Below are 19,802 nucleotides of genomic sequence, written 5' to 3' on the forward strand. Positions count from 1 at the left end.
CAGATAAAACGTAGCTATGGAGAAAACCCTTCCTCTAGCCTTTTCTCAGGTTTTTCCTCAAGGAACAAAAGTGTGCAGGAAACATCTGGGAGGGATGTGTTGGCCCTTACTCTATACCTAACTCAGCTGCAAGTGATCTTGATTTTTATACAATCATGTAATTATTCTGAGTGGAAAAACAAGACCATTTCCATTCTTGTCTAGAAAAAGAACAAATCTTTGAGTCGAGCATTTTTTGGTAGTTGAAGTTTTGTTGTTTTCTCAAAAAGGTTTAACACTTAAGCTATATTAATGAGCTGCTCAATGGCTATAGTGAGGCTTATGACACTTTTTCTCATATCCTGTGCAGTAATGTTCTGAGAACTGTGCAGCGCCTTTTGTGTGTTCTTCTAGCTGTTTGAAATTTTCCATACTACTGCTTTCAGGTGACAGAAGTAGGGACCATTATATCAGTGACTCTCTTCACTAACTGCTCATGGTGATCCTCTCTTAGGAAAGGAGAAGGTTTGTCTCAGACAATTTTACGCATGGTATGCAGGATTGTGCCCTGCCTAGGGACTCTTAACTATGTTTCTTGGGGCACAAATTTCAGAGTTTGAACTTTCTTATAGTTGAAAAGTTCTATATAGGAATATTTATTATAAACAATGATTTTGCATAGGATCAAAACGTCATAGGGTCACTTAGGTTGGAAAACACCTTTAAGGTCATCAAGTCTGACCATCCACCTAACACTACAAGTCCACTGTTAAACGATGTGTAGCATCCACCCATCTCTTAAACGTCTCTTAATGAAAGTAACTAAAAATGCTTTCAATTCCTGCATGTAACTGCCTTCTAAATGACATAGGACTTGAATAGTAAAACAACTCATGTTTTGGTTTTGGTCAGTAAAAGAGTAACCCTTAGCTGGGAGAAGGGATAACACGTAGCAGACATAATGTGCTACCAAAGCTGCCTCTGAGATAAACTTTTTTGTTGCTGCAGCCTAAGTGAAGCATTAGGAGTGGAATGTTTGAGGGGGAATATGCAAACTGTCTTACACATATTAAACACTCATTTCAAATAAATCAGTAGACAGTATAAATAATAAATGGATATGAGGAATATGAGATGGAGAAGGTTTCCAACCTGGTGTTCTGAAATCCTCCCTGGGGAGGTGGCTGTCAGTCCTGGGATTTAAGCTGAAAGAACGGAGCACTTATATGTGGCAGCTGACTGGAAGGGTAGGATTTAGGCAAGCTGCAGTTAATCTTGTGATTGTACATACAAACTGTTTTTCTTGGGTTCTTCTACTGCTACTTCCAAACTTAATAGAATTATTTTATCTTGCTACAAAAACTGAGATTTCCTGTTAACTGGTAGTTTGCCATGATTTAATGAAGGAAGTGGAATTTCTGCTGTCTATAGCATGTTATCTGTATTTTACTTTTTAAGAAGCCTGAGGTAAAAGAAATAAAAGCACTTAATTTGAATATTTGAATTGCTTCCTGAAATCTTGGATTGTACTTTTAATTTTAGTGCATGCTGCAGTAATAGCAATTAACGAAGCTATTGAGAAGGGAATAGCTGAGCAAACCATTGCAACTCTGAGGAACCCAAATGCAATGTTGCTAAATGTGGATGAGGAACTTGCTCAGGACTATCAAAATGAACTCTTTGAAGCTAAAAGGAGAAAACAATCAAGTGCAAGACTTAAGGTAGTGGTATTTTATTACCTCTCACAGTACATATGTTCCTTCATGTTGCTCTTCATGCTGTCGTATTATTTCAAAATTACATTAAATTTAAATATTAGTGCAATTAGGAAAAAAAAGCTAAATAAGATAAGTAATGGTAATCTAACAAACTGACAGACAAATCTAGAATATGGTTTGTATGAGTTTGATGTAGTTCAACTTTGATCAAGGAATCTTAAGGAGTCACTTAAGTCTAAAAAATAAATAAAGCAGACAATTTTTCCTCTATCACTTTTAACAATTTCTCTGTTTAAAAAAAAAAAAAAGTTCCAAAGGGAATGATACCTTTTTGGGGCATAAAATATAATCTTTTCCCCAGGTCTTCAGTGTGAAATTACTTGCTTTGTTTTTACATGAAAGACAGTGCTTTCTGCTGATGAAAAATACTGCAATGTATTTATACTTGTACTATACAGAAAGCAGAAAATGCTTTAAATATTGCTCAATCAGTTACCACAATGGGCAGGTACTTTTGGTTCATGTGGTCAACAAATTCCTTTGCGCGCATCCAGCAAATACTTAGCTGATGTAGTTTTAATGACTCCCACTAATAGCTTCTCTCCCTGCAAAATTTTTGTTGACTAACAACATTTTATTTTGTTAGAATGGCACAATCTCTGAAGAGGAGAGAGATGTCTATGAAGAACTGCTGACACAAGCTGAGATTCAAGGCAATATCAATAAGATCAACAGTAAGCCATTCAGGATCCTTACAGAAGTGTGCATGTAACACGTGGTCTTCCAGACTGCAGCTGAACATGGCTTAAATCCACAGGAACAAACAAAATATTTCTGTGGAAACTCATAAAACATACAGAAGTAGCTAATGTCTGCCTACAACAGGTTTTTCTTGCTTTTCCTACTCTACTAATCTTCTGGGGGCTAATGTCTGTTTGTGGGTTTTGCTGTAAAGTTTCCGCAGTTCAGAATCCAATCTTTCTTGCCTGCTTTTTTTCCTCATGTTTCAGTTTCTTCTGTTTGCAGAATACTGTAAATTTTGACCCCCTCTTTATACACCTGAAATTTGTTCATAAACTTCCACCCATTAGTTAGCTGTAGATAAACTGCTCCCACATGGGCTCATATAGAATCAAACTCTGCTTTACAGGACTGATCTTGAAATAATCTTCTGCTGGATAATGACTGACACTCTATTTGGCTTTCACAAAAAGTGAGATGCTGACAGACTTGATTTTTATTTATTTTTTTCAAAAACATATGTGCTGTTTATAAGCATTGTTTTCATTTCAGTTCACATAGCTTTAGTCCAAGTGAATGAGGCTATTGACTGGCAAGATGAAGTGGCACTGATGGCAGGTTTGAACCGTCCTGCTCTAAGCCTACTTGAAGTTCTGCCACAAAATTCCTCATGGTACCTATTGCAATTGTGTGATTCTAAAGCACAGAAAATGCAGGTAATTGAATGGAATGGGTACTATGCATCAGTTTGATTTCTTTTTTTTTTTTTAGCTAACTTAATCCAGAGAGAAATTACCCTACTCTACCTTCAGTATCACTTAAGAAATAACTTTATCAAGATTTTAGAATAACTAATGTACTAATCAATACCAAAGTAGTTGCATTTGCTCTGAAGAGCATGACTCACTTTTAAGTAATCACTAAGATATCAGAATAAAATTTGGGATATGTCATGCAACCCCTAATAATGTTTGTTTTGAAAATGAGTACAACTCATTTGTAACTTGAGTACAACAAAAGATAATATTGAACCATTAATGGCTATGAAAGAATTTTGGTGGAATTGAGTTTCAGGGAGAAAATCCCACATTCTGAGTAAGATAAAAATCACAGGGAAAGATTAATGCTGTGTTTACTGTGACATTGTATTTGATGCCCAGGCAATACTGCAATCAAAGTCTAGTGTCCCATCAAGGGTTTTTATCCCTTATCTCGCATCAAACTTGCAAGCATAATCAAATCTTTTTTTTTCTGATGATAGATAGCAGGGGGTCCAATTATGCTCGACAAAAGTGAAATACAGAAAGAAGTTAGTGTTGCCAATGCGGATGCTGAGGCTCACAAGCTTAGTGAGTAACTGTTTTAATACTCATTTTTTTAGCATCACTGTTTAATTATGTTAAGATGATTAATCGAATCCCCAATTCCTTGCATACAGACTAGGTTTCTCACACTGAAACCATGTGCATTGCATTTTATTTTGTAACTGTCCATCTCAATATCACAATTGCCAAGTCATCAATCTGTGTTACAGTGGATGTATTCTTTTTACCTAACACCTATGAATGACTTAAGCTACTGGTAAATGCATTGTCACAAACTGAACAGAGTGCATAGCTTGATGACTTGCACAGTAGGAGAGATGAACATCATTGTAGCATTAAATTAGAACAATCAAATGGAAGAATATTTTGCAATCACATTCCAGAGAAAAATTATTCTTATTTTAGATTTATCTAGATTTAATCTGTAGTTTCAAAAAATATAGTTAAAGGGGATCTAAATTTGCAGTGCATGCATTGCTTCTTTTGACTGGAAACTTCTTTGCTAAGAGGTTCAGCTTTGTTAAGCTGCTGTCATTTCATGCTATATCTGAGCATGGCTTAGTGGCTGTTTTCTCTATTTCCAATGCTTTGAATCCAGGCTGACTGCTTTTGTAATGTAACTTAAAGTTGGTACAGTGAGGTCAACCTAAGCCAGAAGCAAAGTTACTAGCTCAAATGTTATTCTATTTTAGATTGGTTAGGCATGGTGAGCAGTACTTTCCTCTGAAAGGGGTGCTCCTTGGTAAACAAAATAATGAAAATTGTGATCTATGAAAAGCAGTAATGGTGCTTTGGAGAGCAACTTATTTCTTATGTCTGATTTAAAAAGGAAAAATAGCATTTTTGTTATTGGACTGTGAACTTGTTAGTGTGTGTTTTGTAAGTTGCATGCTCAGTTCCTAAATTAGGAATCAATTGTTTAGTTGCTGACTACAGAACTAGTTTAGTTTATTTGTGGACTCTAGGTCTTTTCTTTGCTCTTTTCTCTAAAAAGCATGCATGCGGTAGCTTTGAGAGCCTTTGCTGTTTCTAACCACAGGAGTAGCCAAAAGGGAGCCTTCAAGAACTACATGGCCCCATGTGACCATGCTTCAGAGCAATTGAAATGAGAAGCAAAGAGCTTGTTTAGGTGGGCCTGATTACTTTAAAAGGTTTTTGAAGTCTTAATTTTTTATAATAAGACCCAAGTAGTGTTGCATACATGAAACGAGAATGGTATCAGCTGTACAAGCAGTCCTGTACAGACTTGAGCAGTCAGTGGTGACTAAAAGGATTCCCTGGAAAAGAGGAAAGTCATGAGATAAGGTGGAAGAAAGGGGGGTTATTTTGCTGATGGAAACGACATTCACATAATTGTCATTCTTTACTCTGCCATACACACTCTAACCTTTAAGGTTGTTTCCTGTTTATGCAAGACTGAGGCTGTACCTTGTGCAACATATTCCTGGGTGCGTCCCAGCCTGGGTTTCTTCATAATTGGCTCCTCCAGGAGTGCAATTATGGTCACTGACTAAGAGAGGAAGTGTTGCCAGGTTGCTGTGGCTCAGATGGGAGTGTTTTTCAGTGTTTTTCTGCTGGCATTCAGATCTCTGAAGTGTGTTCAGCAAAACAGAAATCAGGTGCTGTTCTGGTACCGAGATGGGTTGCATTAGTACTTCTCTATGGTGGTCTGTTTGACATTAAATTTGAGCTGTGGAGGAGAGGACAATTTCTAGACAGCAGTACTTTTGAGGACTGATCTTCCAGACTTAAACGGACATCTGGTAGCACACAAACTTTTAGAAGCTGTACCATATGTTTCTGCCCCCCCCACTTTAGCCACTGAAAATTCCACTTCTAAACTTACTCATCCGTTTCTACCAGACATCTTAAAAGAGACAATAAAAAATGTCATTGGTATGGCAGGCCAGGTATTTAGCTGGCTGAGTTAGGTCCTGCTGAAAGGAGGACGCGGTGAGGGAAGAAATGCAACAGATGAAAATGAACATTTGGGTTGAGGTGGGACTGGAGTGCTTGAGCTGACATACTGAGAGGAACATGCTGCAAGCAAACACAAGGAGAGACATTAGGTCCTTCTCCATGTGCTAGAATGAGTCAGATCCTCACTTTGGAATACAGGTACAATAGTTGATCCCTAATATCTACAAGTCCAGAAACTATTTATAGTCCTCTGGTCAATTATTTGCTGCAATTTTTTGAATAGACATGTTTTGCAACATTCAGCAGTTTGTCTTATAAAACCTGACATTTTCCTTCAATGACAGCAAATAATACTCTCTGGATAACCTGTCATCTACATGGCACAGAAAACAAATGGCTTGTGAAAATTAATAGGCTTTTCTTTCCCTGCTGTTCTCTAGAACTTATAGCAGTTGACAATATCAATACTGCAATTCGTAACTGTGATCCTAGTAAAACACTGGTTGCACTGATGAAACCGGAGGCGCAGCTGCCTGTTGTTCACTCATTTGCTGCTGTTGTCTATCAGACTGAGCTGTTCAACCTCCAACAACAGAACGCTGTGGTAAGAGTGAAATGCTTACGACCTGCTCTCTGATGTTATGTAGCCGAGCCATGAAACAGCACAAACATAGCATGTTGTCTTGTAAAATCGGACTTAATTCTCTCACCATGGTGTTATGTATTGCATGATTGTTTTCAATCAAAGTGGCAAAACTGAATTACAGAAGTCATTTCTTGACACACTTTGCTCTGGCTGAGCTCTTGTGTTGCAACAAATTGACTGACTTTTTTAATTGTTGCATGCTCTTACTGAGGACTAACCCTTCATATATTGTTTAGGGTAAGAGGGTATGATCAGAAGAGATGGGACTGGGGCAAAAGGCCAAAAGGATTTGTAGCAAACAGAGTAAGCTCTACTACCAGTGCTGTGTTAATGCGACATACCTGTGACCAGGAAATTTGTCTTAGCACTTCAGGCTTTCTAAATCAGTTCCATCTCCTTGATGGTATCTGGACTGTGTAACTCAAATTCGTTACACTGGTTATTTAGCTTCCTGACTGAGGTACATTGTTGTCCTACAGAATTACCTGGCACATGATGAACTGTCTATTGCAGTAGAAATGTTGTCAGCAGTTGTGTTGCTAAACCAGGCCTTGGAAAATAAGGACATCCTAATGATAAAGAATCATCTCAGAAACCCATGCATTGGCTTCAATAATCTGGAAGAGGAAAACTTGCAACGGTAAAAGTTCATGTTTTGTTGTCTGGATGAGACTTGGCAACTTCTGCAGAAGGATAAGTAGGCATTTCACTGTGGGGGAGGGGGGGCTGTCCTGTGCTGTGGTTATGAAGATGAAAGGGCTGTAAAATAACGGTTATGTTATTAGAGGAAAACATAAATACCAAACTAATACCAAACTAATTGTGTATCTATAAGTGTAAGCAGTCTCACAACCTCAAATATTTGAGAGCAAAAGGATATGCAAGGTGGAGGGGAGACATTGTCAGAAAACGGATGTTAAGATCTGAAAAAAACTTTGAGGTCACTAAAACATAAGCCAATAGTAGCTGGAGACTGTCAATCAGTAACCTCTTCGCAATACTGATGGAGGATCTTTGGAATGAGATAATGTGTTGAGTGTCTTAAGGTCAAGTAGGCCCCTTAGACACTGCCTAACCCCCATTTTTCAGCCAACGGTTTGCGAAGGTCTGAAATGTAGCAAAGTCCTGCTTGCTAAAAAGCTGAGTACAATGCTGTGGCACGCGTGCATGTTCAAAGTTGAGTTATAGCCTTCACTGAGCTGCTAGCTGCTTGCACTGCCACATGTCTGACTTGTCACAGCTATGAGGTGCTGCTGTGCTCTTCAGCTTATCTGCAAAAATAAAAAATTAAAAAAAATCAGGCAAATCTACAACGTGTGTGAGACCTGAGGCTCCAGCCTGTGGGGAAGAGGGCAGGTTCTCACCACCTGGTCATGGGTAGTGGAAATCTGAGTGCTGCTGGAAGGTATTACTAGACAAAAAGGACAGCAGTGACCTGGTCACTGAAGGTCTTCACCAGGCTGTGAGACAATGTGAATCTGAGCCCTTACTAGGTTCCTTGAAGCTGGAGGGAAAGCAGTCAAGATAGGGGGGAAAAAAAAAAAAGTAACTTGTGTGTGAGAGTTGAGAGAGGCTTCCTCTCTGTCAAGAGGCAGGAAGAATCTGTTCCAACCTGAAAGGGGGGGTGGGGCAGAGTGCTGTGGGGTCGAACAAAATCAGCGTGCCACTTGGCCTTGTTGACGTCATGGTGCTTGGGGGAATGAGAAGCAACGTTAACCGTAAATATACACAGATGACCCCAAAGTATTCAAATGCAGTGTTTGATTGATGACATTGTGGCCTGATAGCACTGCCAGCCAATACAAATGAAATGGAAGGATTAGTTGGAGTAGGGAATAAAAATTTTATTATGCTAGTATGCAAATCTGGGCTGCCAACCACAGGTTGAGTGTAGCAGGAAGCTTTGATTACACAATACCCAAAGGGGTACAGTAGAAATAGAGAAAGTTCTATGAGGGAAATGATATTCAATGGCTTTCTACTGGAAGACGTGTATTTGTTAGGGATGCCTTTCCTAGAAGACAGAAATTCAGTGGAAATACGACAAAGTTCTGCAACATTGTAAGTTTTGTGTGGAATGTTATTAATAAGAGTTGCTAGCTTCTCATAACTTCAATTATTTCCTTAGGAAAATTGGAGTGAGAAAAGATTGGGTACTATGAAATATAAAGTTTAAAATTTGCACGAGGAACCACCATCTTACAAAAGATTTAAATAGTGGGACTCATTACTAAGTACTGCATAAGATTTGAAAATGAGCTGATAAATCAATGGATCACAGAATCGTTTGCAACTATTAAACATTGATATGCAATTTGCAGCTTGGGGAAGCCCATAATGTAGTCTGATGAATGTAGGGAGGACAAATCAGAACAGGAAATAATTCTTTACTGTACTGGTTTGGCAGCAATTAATTTCAAGCCACAGCTGGAAATAGACGACAGGTATTTGGTCTGTCTTACTGGGTCAGTTGAATATTTGGTTCCAGAATTTCAAAATTAACTTTCTTGTACAGGTGTTTACACTGCTGTGAAGGTTTCCAGGTCAACTAGGTCTGTGATCGTTCTAAGAACAACAGGCACAGGCTACAGAGCTTGTGCTTGGAGGACCATGATGTGTGGGACTCATGTCCTTTCTCTTCCTATGGCCCACCGTCCTCTATGTGCAGGATGCATGGTTATCTTCTAAGCATGAGGGGCTGCTACCTGATGCTAGGACTGACTCTCTGGTCTTTGACGTACTATAGCAAGAAGCAGATCGCAGTTTCTCCCAAATTCATCTCTAGTGTCGTGCACTAAAGAATATGCCCAGCTCTGTTGCCACTTTCCCCAGCACTGTGTTGGGGAGTGGGGATGTGCAATGTCTTTGGTATAGGTGCTGTTGACATTTCTTAGGAGCGAAATTTGGGATGAAGAACACTTCATCCGAAGTCTAGCGGCTTCCTACCAGACAGGAAATTAAATAGTTCAGGACAGACAGTAAAATAACAAGACATAGTGTGTTTCTTCTCTTTTCTGTCAGTGAAGAGTTGGGAAAAAACAAGAATCATGGGGAAATCACCTGTGAGCAGAAGAATCTGAAATACCTTTTTAAAGAGCTGTAATGCTCTCCTTTGTAGGAGAACCTGTCTTGGCTACCAGATTACATGGTATATTTTTCCTTCCGAGTTTACTGGGAAAGTTTAAATTTTCCAGGTTTTAAGGAGTCAAATACTGTTGGTAAAGACATAGAGTCATAGTGCATTACAGCAGTGTCTGAAAGTACTGGCATCTCCCTCCTAAGGTAGTATTTGGGAAACAGACAGCAGCTTCCTGAAATCATCATCACCATTCCACTCTGCCAAGAAAAATGTTTTGGATTAGCATATAGGGCCAGCATTTCACTTCCTGTAATGCATGTGTAGGACAAAAAGGCGGCTTGCATGTCTATATAATTTCTGGCAAGAGATGAGTTTGTCTGAAATTCATTAAATGGAAAAAATGATAGTCATTAAATGATAGATGATGCATCTGACTAATTCTTAATGGCAGTTTACCTTGTGTATGAAATACACTTATGTATTTTATATCTTCTTATAGTTATGCTGATACACTATTGTCTATTAAGTCAGAGGCTTCATCTCAAGGCCAAGATTATTTAAGCTGGAATGATATCCAGAACTGCATTGACATGGTTAATATGCAAATTCAAGAAGAAAATGAAAGTAAGTAATTCTTCCTCTACATCATTGGCAGAGATGGTAGTCTGTTCCTTGGGACACAAAAATTCAGTGCTGAATGGCCTTGTACAGACTCTGATCAAGAGAGAAGACTTAAATAATTTTGAATGCCTGTTGGTCTTTAAATCTGTTTGAAGTATTCCTGGTTATACTATGACTGGCTGAAAGACATCCTAGGATGCCTGCCTTTGGCAGCATTACAAATGCCATGGTTCAGAACACTTGGCAATTCAGTATTTGCACTGGATGGTGTCACTTAAAAGATTTTGCAGAAATTGTAAACCATTGTGTTATTGAAGAATAAGGTCGGAAGAGGAAGGCAGCATCCTGTGTAGAGCTTTTATTGTTAAATGATTTCTAAGCCCTTGTTTTTCACCAGAGAATTGGTAGGAATTTATGCAGTGCAACTATCTGTCGTGATCTCCATCCAAATAATTAGATTTCTTATCTAAAAGAATGGTTTCTTGTGCTCACTCTTTTGAATATAAATGGTTTTGGAGATTATTTCTTTCAGTTGAATGTGACTGTGTGGCCCTGTAAGGGTGGTGTTAAATGTGATACCAGGTCATTTGGTCTTCAAAACTGCTAAAGGACTGAGACTCTCCACTGGATATAGAAGCATGATATTTCTAGTAAAATTTGAGGCTGTTAAGTGCACTTGCATAGTGCATTGTGCACTCTTGTAGCATGGACCCGGCAGGGTGGGATGTGAGCAGTTGCAGGTTGTCCTGCATTAACAGTCAGTCTGTACTGGTGAGATAGCTTAGCTGCACTTGGTTTCAGTGACACTGGCCTCTGCCTAGAAATGGTTACTGGGGCAGAGAGGACAGGAAGAAGGCTGGCATCACTTTCCATAAGTAAATCTGCATGCCTGACAGTTCCCACTTTGGTGACACCCCTGAAAAATTGTCTATTCTGGAAACGTTAGGTGTCATGAGAGAATGGATCCATGACTCACCAGCTGTGGTGGGCATGGGAGAGACGTGGTGGCAGATAATCAACCACTAGTGAGGATGTCATATCTCACAGGTGATGGGGAGCCCTCAACCAGTGCCTTTCTGGAGTAGCATGGCTTTAGGGAGACAGTACCCCCAAGCAGTGTATTTCCACACTGTTTGGGAGTAGGAATAAATTGTGACTTCAAGTGTTGAAACCAGTCTTGACAACTGAAGGAAATGAATCACAGGTTTTATTAAATAATTCACATGATGTGGCTGAAGTTCTGAGTGCCACAGGTGTATGGGGAAAAAGTAATTTATCTTGAGATCAGTGTTATCTGTTTGGCTAATTAAGGTGAAATTTAAAGAAATGAGGTTATGGTCCGGCATAATGTTGTAGTTTGGAGGTCAGTATGTATGTATTTGTTGAAACTAGGGTTCCAACTAATCTGGTCCAAAATCACATGATTTTTGAGTGTCTTTCAGCATTGTCAGCAAATACGTTGCTGACATACAAAATGACACACATACAGATGTGGCGTCCAGCATTTGTTTAAGCTTCATGTAGGTCTTCCTTACCTGCACGTAAAGGAAGTCAATTTTCCCTTTTTTTGGTAAGGATTGATTTGGCTTTAATGGAAAGGTAGATTCAGAGAAATGAGTAAGTGTGGCAGAAAGGAAACCTGTACAACTTAATAGCCTCACTTGAATACCTGAGCAAAAAAAATATAAAATAAAATAAAATCACTTGCTGTTGCTGCCTCTGCTTCTTGTTACTTGATTTTTCTTTGCTTTGTGTTACTGCTTCGTTTGTATGTGAAACATGACAAGATATGTCTTTCTTTGACAACTGCACTTGTATTAACCTTTTTATTTCATAGGAATTATTGCAATTGGCCACATTAATGAAGCAATTGACCAAGGAAATCCTGAGAAAACTCTAGAAACCCTACTCCTGCCCACAGCCAAGCTGCAAGATGTGAGAACAGAAAATGCAAGGCATTATCAAGATGTTCTGTACCATGCCAAAGCACAGAAATGCAAGGTTAGAGCTTGGACTGTTGCATCTGTCAGAACTGAAATGTCGATTCTTTTTCCTTCATGTCTTGTTCCTGCAATGTTTTGATTAGTTGTGCCAACAGGGTGGTAAATAAGCCAGTGACAACGATCTGTCACTGAATAATTTTTGAATACAACTTTTTATGACTGACACAAGGGATTAATTTTCAATCAATTAATACTAAGATTCTGCATCTGTTATGTTTTTCTGCAAGGATCTAGTTACAAGACTGTCAGGCAGGTAGTTATAATGTAGGCAGGAATCGATGTTTTTGCTAATAAGTATTCAGTCATGCTGAAGGAGTCATTGTTAACAAACCTCTAAGAAGTACTTTGAGGAGCCTTTGTTGCTTAAATCGGGGTTAAAGACAATAGAGGAGTCTTGTGCTTATTTCTGTTCTGCCCTTGTCATGCAACAAGATGCTGGCCATCGTGTACGTGCCTTCAGCTTCAGCCTATCTCAGCAGGATACTGGTATCTGCTTCCTCAAAAGCAGTGCCCTGGTTAACATCACAGCTCAGGGAAACATAAACACAGATCAGCCTTACAACTTGCAGGATGTGACTGAATGCGAGATTAGCTAAAACTCATGGCACAGCATTTCATTTTTGCTGGAGTTTGAAAAGATGCCTAAAATTCACATGATATGTTCCTAACGTCAGCTGGAGAAATTTCTTGCTCTTTGGCTTGTAAAAATACTCTCCAGCTATCTTGTCACCTCACCTGTGATACCTGCTATGAAATTGTGCATTTCTGTAAGCCACAGTTTTTGAACTTGGTGTTGTACATCTGAATTTTTTTACTTAGATTCCTATGTAAGCTCTGGTTTCACTGAGCACTGGATCCTGAAAAGCCTCCCCCTTGCTGTATGCTGTTTTTTTGTGTGTTTGTAGACTTTGACAACTACTTAAAACATCTTCTCTTTTTTTCCCAGCTCATGATATATTAAAAAAAAAAAAAGCAATTTCCATGTTTATGGAGAAAGCAAGACCACTCTGTACAAATTCCCAAGAGAAATATTCGGATATATTAACTTGAGTTACTATTCTAACTGCTGACTAATGACATGGATATCACCTTTCTTTAAGAAAAGATATGATTTAGATTGAACTTCCCCTTATAAAAAAAAAAAAATCAAAAAATCAAAAAGGTTGTGTAATAAGTCTTTTTCAACCCCATGCTTTTTCTGAGCCCTATTTATAAAGCAGATCTGTGTTTAATTGTATTTAAGATGTTTTAAGAGTGAGCTGTGGCATAATGAAGTACTTGATTTACAACAATCAGATAGATCTGCGTGTGAACTTCCTATATTCCCCAGTGTCTGGGAAAACATATGGGTCTGAATTTCTGGCTTATTCTGATCATCCCACTGTCACATCCCCCCTGTTGTGGTGGCCTTGGTTAAGTAAAATCTGCACCAAAACCTCCCAGTTCCCATTGTGGCTCTTAATCTCAGATCACACCTACTTCTTCTTTGCTTGAAGAAGAAAATGCAAATGTGGAATTTTATTCTTGTAACTTCATACTATAGCTTCTAACAGCTCTTACAGCTGCTTCAAACAAAGTGTGTTCAAGCCCCAGTAAAGAGAGAGCCTATGTTTAGGAAGTGTGTTATGTCTACCTGAAATGTTAAACAGATGTACCATACTTTTGCATGCTTCCTGAGTTTTGTAATTTTATTTTGAGTGATAGCTATGCAGGTTTTACAGTTAGATTGGCAATTTTGGTGTTTACAATTAATGAGTAACACCTGGATTATTTTAAAGTTATCCTGAAGTTACTTTGAGGGAAGGGCATGATTTTAACTAATGTAAATTAGGAGCCAGGAGAAATTGAAGAGGTAGAACCTTACAAGACTGCAGATTTCTTGGAGTCAATTTCTAGTTTCCCCTGCAAATGGCTTTATTTTTGAGTAAAGTTTCTTACAATACTATTATCAGACAAATGTAAAACACTTTTTTTCTCATCACTGTCTTACATAGTTCAGTTACAAACATGTACACCAACAAATGAGCTCGTTTGTAGGAACTTATACTCAGTATACGTAGACCTTGAGTTTCTGTCAAGAGTCAAGTTAATTCTTTGCTTTATTAATGTGGACAACTAATCACAACTTCCTTAAGGATTTGTAACACTAAGTATTTCCTGTGAGGATGTGAAAATATACAGAATACTACAATATATCTTCCCTGTTTTGCTTACCAAGTAAGAATAAAACTTGCCTGGATTCACACTGGTAAGGGTTAGCTTCCAGCTGTCCTTGCGGGTTATAGGAGTACAGGTGCTGACACAGTGGAAGAACAAGTCTCCAGAGCAAAGCTGGTTGAGCAGCCTCAGAGATGCTTCCTTGGAAGTGTGTCAGGTTCCGTGTCTATAGCTGTAGATTCATTGCTCTTCCAGCTGAATGGGATTCCAGCTCCTTATTTTTAACATCCAGTGCAGATTTGCTCTTGGTCGTGTGACAGGGAGCTTCTGCAAAGTTCTATAGCCCCTGAACACCTAGAAAGTGCTTTAACTTGTCCATGTTCCCACCAGACGAAAACCTCCTGTTCACTTCACTGTTCCTGCAGTGAATGTGAGCACAGAGATCGTATGAAGCCTTTGGAAGTCATGAATAGACCTAAAAGTGCTGTTCAGATACGGATTTCTCTTCTGTTCAGAGGCTGTGGTGACTGTTATTCTAGTTTCTTCTCCATGGCCATAAAACTGACCTTCTCAGAAGAAAATGGAGATGCTCAGCCACTTCCCTGAATCTTGGTACACCAGACGTTGTAACACACATGATAAAATTAGAGTTGGAGAAGAGTATTTCTGAAGATGCTTCTTTGTGTGGTGTTTGGAAAGATGTAAATTTTACGGAGATCATGGTTTGTTTAACATCCTTATATTATTTTTTTTTTAGTTTTAATTGTTGCTTGTGAGGTTTATTGCTACCTGGGTTAGTAATATACAAAATCATAATTCCAACAATATAGAAACGAATTCATGCTTCCCTGGATATTTTAACCATAGTTAGGTAAATATTGGATTGACTTCTGATTTTGGACATCAGAAAATAAAGGAAAGGATCAAGACAACTGTTGAAGCTGCTAAGACATAAAGCAATGAGATAAAAAGAATAAAACTCATCTGTGTTATAATAGTAATAGTTGATATGATGGATAATAAGAATAATATTGCTTGGTACAAAGCAAATAGTGAAGATGGTAAGGATCAAAAGGCTGACTTTAACATACCAGAACCATTCATGTGTTTTGAGTGTTCGTATGATTGAGACATAGCAGAAAATTATGATTGCAAGAGGTATTAAAAATCCAAAGATAGCTAAAGAAATGTAGTAGTAAAACTGGAAGGAAGATATAGTTTCACAGGCATTGTGCACATCATGGCAGGTGTAAATTCCCAGTTGTTTCACATAATAGCTCTGCTGCATTATGCAAAGTGGGAGCATATACAAGAAGACGATGGTCCACACAGTAGCACAGACTGTGGTGGCGTAAGTACGTTTCGGCAGGCTCTTGTAGGTGAAAGGGTGAACGATGGCCACATAGCGGCTGACGCTGATGCATGTGAGCAGCAGAATAGAGCAGTACATGTTGCCATAAAACACCACAGTTGTGGTTCGGCACATCATTTCTCCAAAAATCCAGTTGTTCCCATTGATGTGATATGCTATTTTGAATGGCAGCATGATGCAGAAGAGCAGATCCGAAATAGCCAAGTTTGTGTAGAGGATGGCAGTGCACACAGACCGGATCCTGAAGATGAGCATCCACAAAATGATGGCATTAGATGGTACACCCAATAAAACAGCACTGAGGTAGACAGTGGGTATCAGCTTGGTGCTCAGAGAACTTGTCAGGTACTCTAACGTGGTGTTGTTCACTTCTGTTAAAGTGGAGTCATTGGACTTTTTTGAAGAGCTTTTGTTTTCTTTGATGTGGATGGTCTTTGTTTCCCCTTCTATAGCATGAGGGGGGATGTAATCATAGTCTCTTGCTGAAATTCCACGGAAAGTCTTGATAAGAGACACGGTTTTAATCGTGGAGCCATTCAGTGAAGATTCTAAAGCTTAAAGTTAATATTGTTAAAATAGGCAAAGTACTGGATTATGAATACAATTCACCTTCAGGTAAGGAGAAAGGCAAGCCTTTCCTTGTGAAAAGTGATCTCTGTTTAGAAGGTTTGGTAGTGTACTTTGTTGCTTTAAGTTTTCATCTCAACTGTACTCAAGAATAATCTTTGCTTTATTTGTAATTTCAACCCCATTCTTTAAAATTTAGTGTAAATTTAATGTTAAACTGGCTTTTCTGAATATTAGGTGCTTTCAATCTTTAGCAAAATGTCACATTTGTGTAATGTTTGTCACCTGCAAAGGTTTTTTATCACGTAGCAACAATGTTGGTAATTTATGATAAAAGCTGATCAAGCCTTGGTGCAGGCTTGATCAAAATTTCCAAAGCAAACAGCAGTGCTATCCTTGTCACTTAGTGGATGAAATGCTTGACTGCAAAAATGCAAAAAGAACTGCCTTGCTTAACATGGGCTGAAAACTTCAAATTATGAGAAAAAATCATCTTGCATACCAAATTAAGTTACTATTTTGTATTTTTCAGCTTCTGACTAAAGCAAACCAGACCATTTTTTTCTTCTCATACATGAAAGAAATGCAGTTACTCCTGAAAACTGAATGTAAATGTTTGGGCTGATATTAGATCAAACTTACTGGTATGAGTGAAATTTTTCATGCAGCAGGAATAGTCTCCATCAGTAAATAAAACTGATATATGAGCAAAGCCACTGATGCTGGTTACCTTTCTGATGCTTGTTCGTCAGTGCTTAGTAGCTAGCTTTTTAAAGACATTAACATTTATAGATGAAGTATGAATGTGTTCAACACATGGTCTCAAAGTAATTTGTAAAATAGCTTTTGTAGAACAAAAGGCAGCTTAATGAATTTTGCCATTCAAAAAATTTCTTGGTTGGTTGTGCTTAATGCCAAAAGACTTTACACAAAGCATCAGGCACACATCTTGAATCTGGAATTCAGAAGTGAACTGAAATTTGGATGAAAACCTGTGAGTTTTTCTTTTACCATTCCAGACTGGAACAGAACATGGAAAACAGTTTTAACCATGCTTAATTTTTTGTAACCGGTAGATTTATGGTAGAAAACTTTGAAATGATAATCAGTAGCCTGCATCCATTTCAGTAATTTTCTGGATGGTTAATCCAAAAAAAAAAAAAAAAATTAGTCACTCTTTAAAATGTTTGTGTATATTATTGCATATCAAAAAAAGCAACAACAACAAAAAACTTTTTTAAAAAGCTTAGTTTGAAAACAGGTCTAATTTTAGTAAGGAAAAAAATTGGGCTTACTCTTTGATCACATCCTTAAGTTATGTTTGTCAATAATTATCTGAGATTTTCCTTCTAATAACACAGTCTGAAGCTGTAATCTTGTTGAATACTTTAAAGCAGAAAGAACGTGACTCTACAGGTTTGAGTATTTTATCACTATAGAAACATTAGAAGATGTGTTTTTAGTAAGGACAGAAAGATCGCTTAAATAAATCCTCTTAAGTGACTGAGGAAAGCAAAAGGTAATCCAAGGTGTCACTGAAAGGAAACAGTAAAAGACTGCCTAAAGTAAGTTTTTCTGGAGTGTAATAATGTCATGATGTGTACAATCCATTTAAGCCAGTAAAGCACCAAAACCTCAAAAGCAAGTATCAATTAAAACAGAGTACATGCAGAAAGGAGGACTCACCTGTAGTAAAAAGACTTGAGGTAAGAGAGAGAAGTCCAGTGAAAACCAGTATCTTCATCGTAGTATGCTAAATCCGGATACATATAAATATATAATAAAAAAAAAGTAACGCTGTTCTAGTTCGTCTCAAGGGGTGTTTTTGAGAGGATATTCTTCCATCTGTAGGGGCCTAAAGAGTAATTGATCTGTTGTCCAGAAGCATCCTGTAGGCATGAGATTTATGGTGAGGATCTAGTTTGTTCTTTGTCTACTAGCAAGAGGGTGTGACGTATCCAAATATGCACACATGACTCAGTTTCAGCCTCTGCCCAACACAGAGATTAAATTGCTTTACAGCAGCAATTTAACTCTTAATTTACCACAACCCTGATGGTGGGAGAGGAGGTTCTGCTGGAATTCGTACGTACAGGTATCTGGGGAAAACAGTATTTTCTGGGAAAACCGAAGGCTGTGTTTACTTGAATGCTCAGAGGTCTCATCCACAGACTGAAATTCTGTATTGCTGAACTCTGTACCCTTCTTGGGGAGAAGCCAGGTGTGGGGAAGAGAGTAGTGATCTTGGTTTAGCAAATACAGAGGTGAAAGCAAGCCACACAGATACACGGTTGTCTTTAAGGCATGTGTGTACTGCCTCAGCCTCTCCCTACCTACCCAGCACGAGCAGCCTGTGCTCCTGTGGTGGCATCCCACCCAGCTGCCTGCTCTGTCCAGGCAATTCCCGCCCATCACACACTCTGGAACCTTTACCCCATTTTCATTTGCTGTTTTTGTTGATCCCTTCCTCTTCCTCTGTTATTTTTTTCTTGAATGCCAGAAAACAATGGCTTGCTTCCAGCAGACAAAATTAGTGTGAGTCCTGATCTGGCTTCCAAGCTAGTGGCAAGGCTCAACATAAGCAGGACTTGGCTTCAGAACAAAAATTGTATCTGTTTTTGTACTTAGTGTGTAGTAATTGGACACCAGATAAGGAATTCTTTTCAGTTTTGCAATCCTTTCCTATAAATCATCAGTTGTATTTTGTACGTGCTCTCTCTCTCCTGTTAACCCTAAATTGCAGTGTACGTCCACTGTCGTGCAATTGCCTGATAATGCTTGATTGTATTTAGATATTTTGCTTACGTGTTTGTTTACATATAATAGAAACAGAGGAGTCTTTGTTTTGCAATTTTTACCCTCTTTTTCTTACCCCCATAATTTCTGCAGTTAACGGGTTTATTGGATTTTTGGCCGAGAGTTGGTCCCTGTGACAGTGGCATCCATTGTGAAGTTGTTTCTTTGTCCCCACAAGATGTTTGACCTTAAGACCCTTTTGGGCTTTTATTTTCTGAAGTATTTGTGTGTATATACTCATGTATCTTCATTAAACCAATGCTTTGCTGTTTCTCTCACCTGTTATAGATATGACATGCTTCTTTCCTCTTTAGAAAGAACCTGGTGCAACCCAGAGCTCCACTGGGGCCTGTCCGTGCCTCCTTTGTGCCTACAATTCTTGGTGTAAACTTGTGTCTGTGGCTGTTTAAGCTGATTAATGCCTCCATGCTTCTGGACAGCGGTCATGTCCATTGTAGTCATAGGCTGAAACTAGCAGAATTAAAAGGATTATTTTGTACCAAGCACCCTCTATTTTACCTTGGGTAAAAAATTCATCAAGCATGGTCAGCCTGTAGACAGTGAGACCTGCTCTGCCACTTAACTCCTGAAATATTTGCCACCTGACTTAAGTCATCATTATTAAACCTGAGTTGTCTTTTTATGCCATCTTTTGCTTTTATTTTCTTATGTAACCTTTACTCATGTGTACAGCCTTCCCATATAAGGGATTTGGGATGAATATCAACTTCCTGCATTCTCCTTTGTGCTCGTAGTGCTGGCTACTAACATTTGGATATATGTAATGCTTTATTTAATTGATTTATTTAATTAAATTGCTTATGCATTATGGAAATTAAAACAATTCCAGCTCTGCTCAAAATCTTACTCACCTTTAG

General features: G+C 38.5%; 2 protein-coding genes across 9 annotated transcripts in view; one reads left to right on the forward strand and one right to left on the reverse strand.

Annotated features, from left to right (window-relative positions):
* IQGAP2 (IQ motif containing GTPase activating protein 2) overlaps window positions 1-19,802 on the forward strand; it is a 125,667-nt gene that overhangs the window by 75,445 nt on the left and 30,420 nt on the right. The window contains exons 8-15 of one of the 7 annotated variants that reach the window (XM_083816248.1): window positions 1,522-1,703; window positions 2,344-2,431; window positions 2,991-3,154; window positions 3,700-3,787; window positions 6,124-6,287; window positions 6,809-6,969; window positions 9,908-10,032; window positions 11,867-12,030. In XM_083816248.1, the coding sequence (XP_083672374.1) occupies window positions 1,522-1,703; window positions 2,344-2,431; window positions 2,991-3,154; window positions 3,700-3,787; window positions 6,124-6,287; window positions 6,809-6,969; window positions 9,908-10,032; window positions 11,867-12,030 (1,136 nt within the window). The remainder of the gene's footprint in view (window positions 1-1,521; window positions 1,704-2,343; window positions 2,432-2,990; window positions 3,155-3,699; window positions 3,788-6,123; window positions 6,288-6,808; window positions 6,970-9,907; window positions 10,033-11,866; window positions 12,031-19,802) is intronic. The other 6 variants (XM_083816249.1, XM_083816250.1, XM_083816251.1 and 3 more) reach the window with 6 other exon arrangements.
* F2RL2 (coagulation factor II thrombin receptor like 2) lies at window positions 13,922-18,065 on the reverse strand. 2 transcript variants are annotated; one of them, XM_083816256.1, is made up of 2 exons: window positions 17,815-18,065; window positions 13,922-16,109 (listed from the first exon to the last, which is right to left on the reverse strand). In XM_083816256.1, exons 1-2 carry the CDS (start codon window positions 17,870-17,872, stop codon window positions 15,028-15,030), a joined length of 1,140 nt encoding a protein of 379 aa, XP_083672382.1. In that variant the 5' UTR covers window positions 17,873-18,065; the 3' UTR covers window positions 13,922-15,027. The 2 variants fall into 2 exon arrangements, with proteins under 2 accessions (XP_083672382.1, XP_083672381.1); XM_083816255.1 differs by having other exon boundaries at window positions 13,922-16,115; window positions 17,815-18,005.

Source organism: Anser anser (genome assembly GCF_964211835.1).
Source record: "Anser anser genome assembly, chromosome: Z".
NCBI lineage: Eukaryota > Metazoa > Chordata > Aves > Anseriformes > Anatidae > Anser > Anser anser.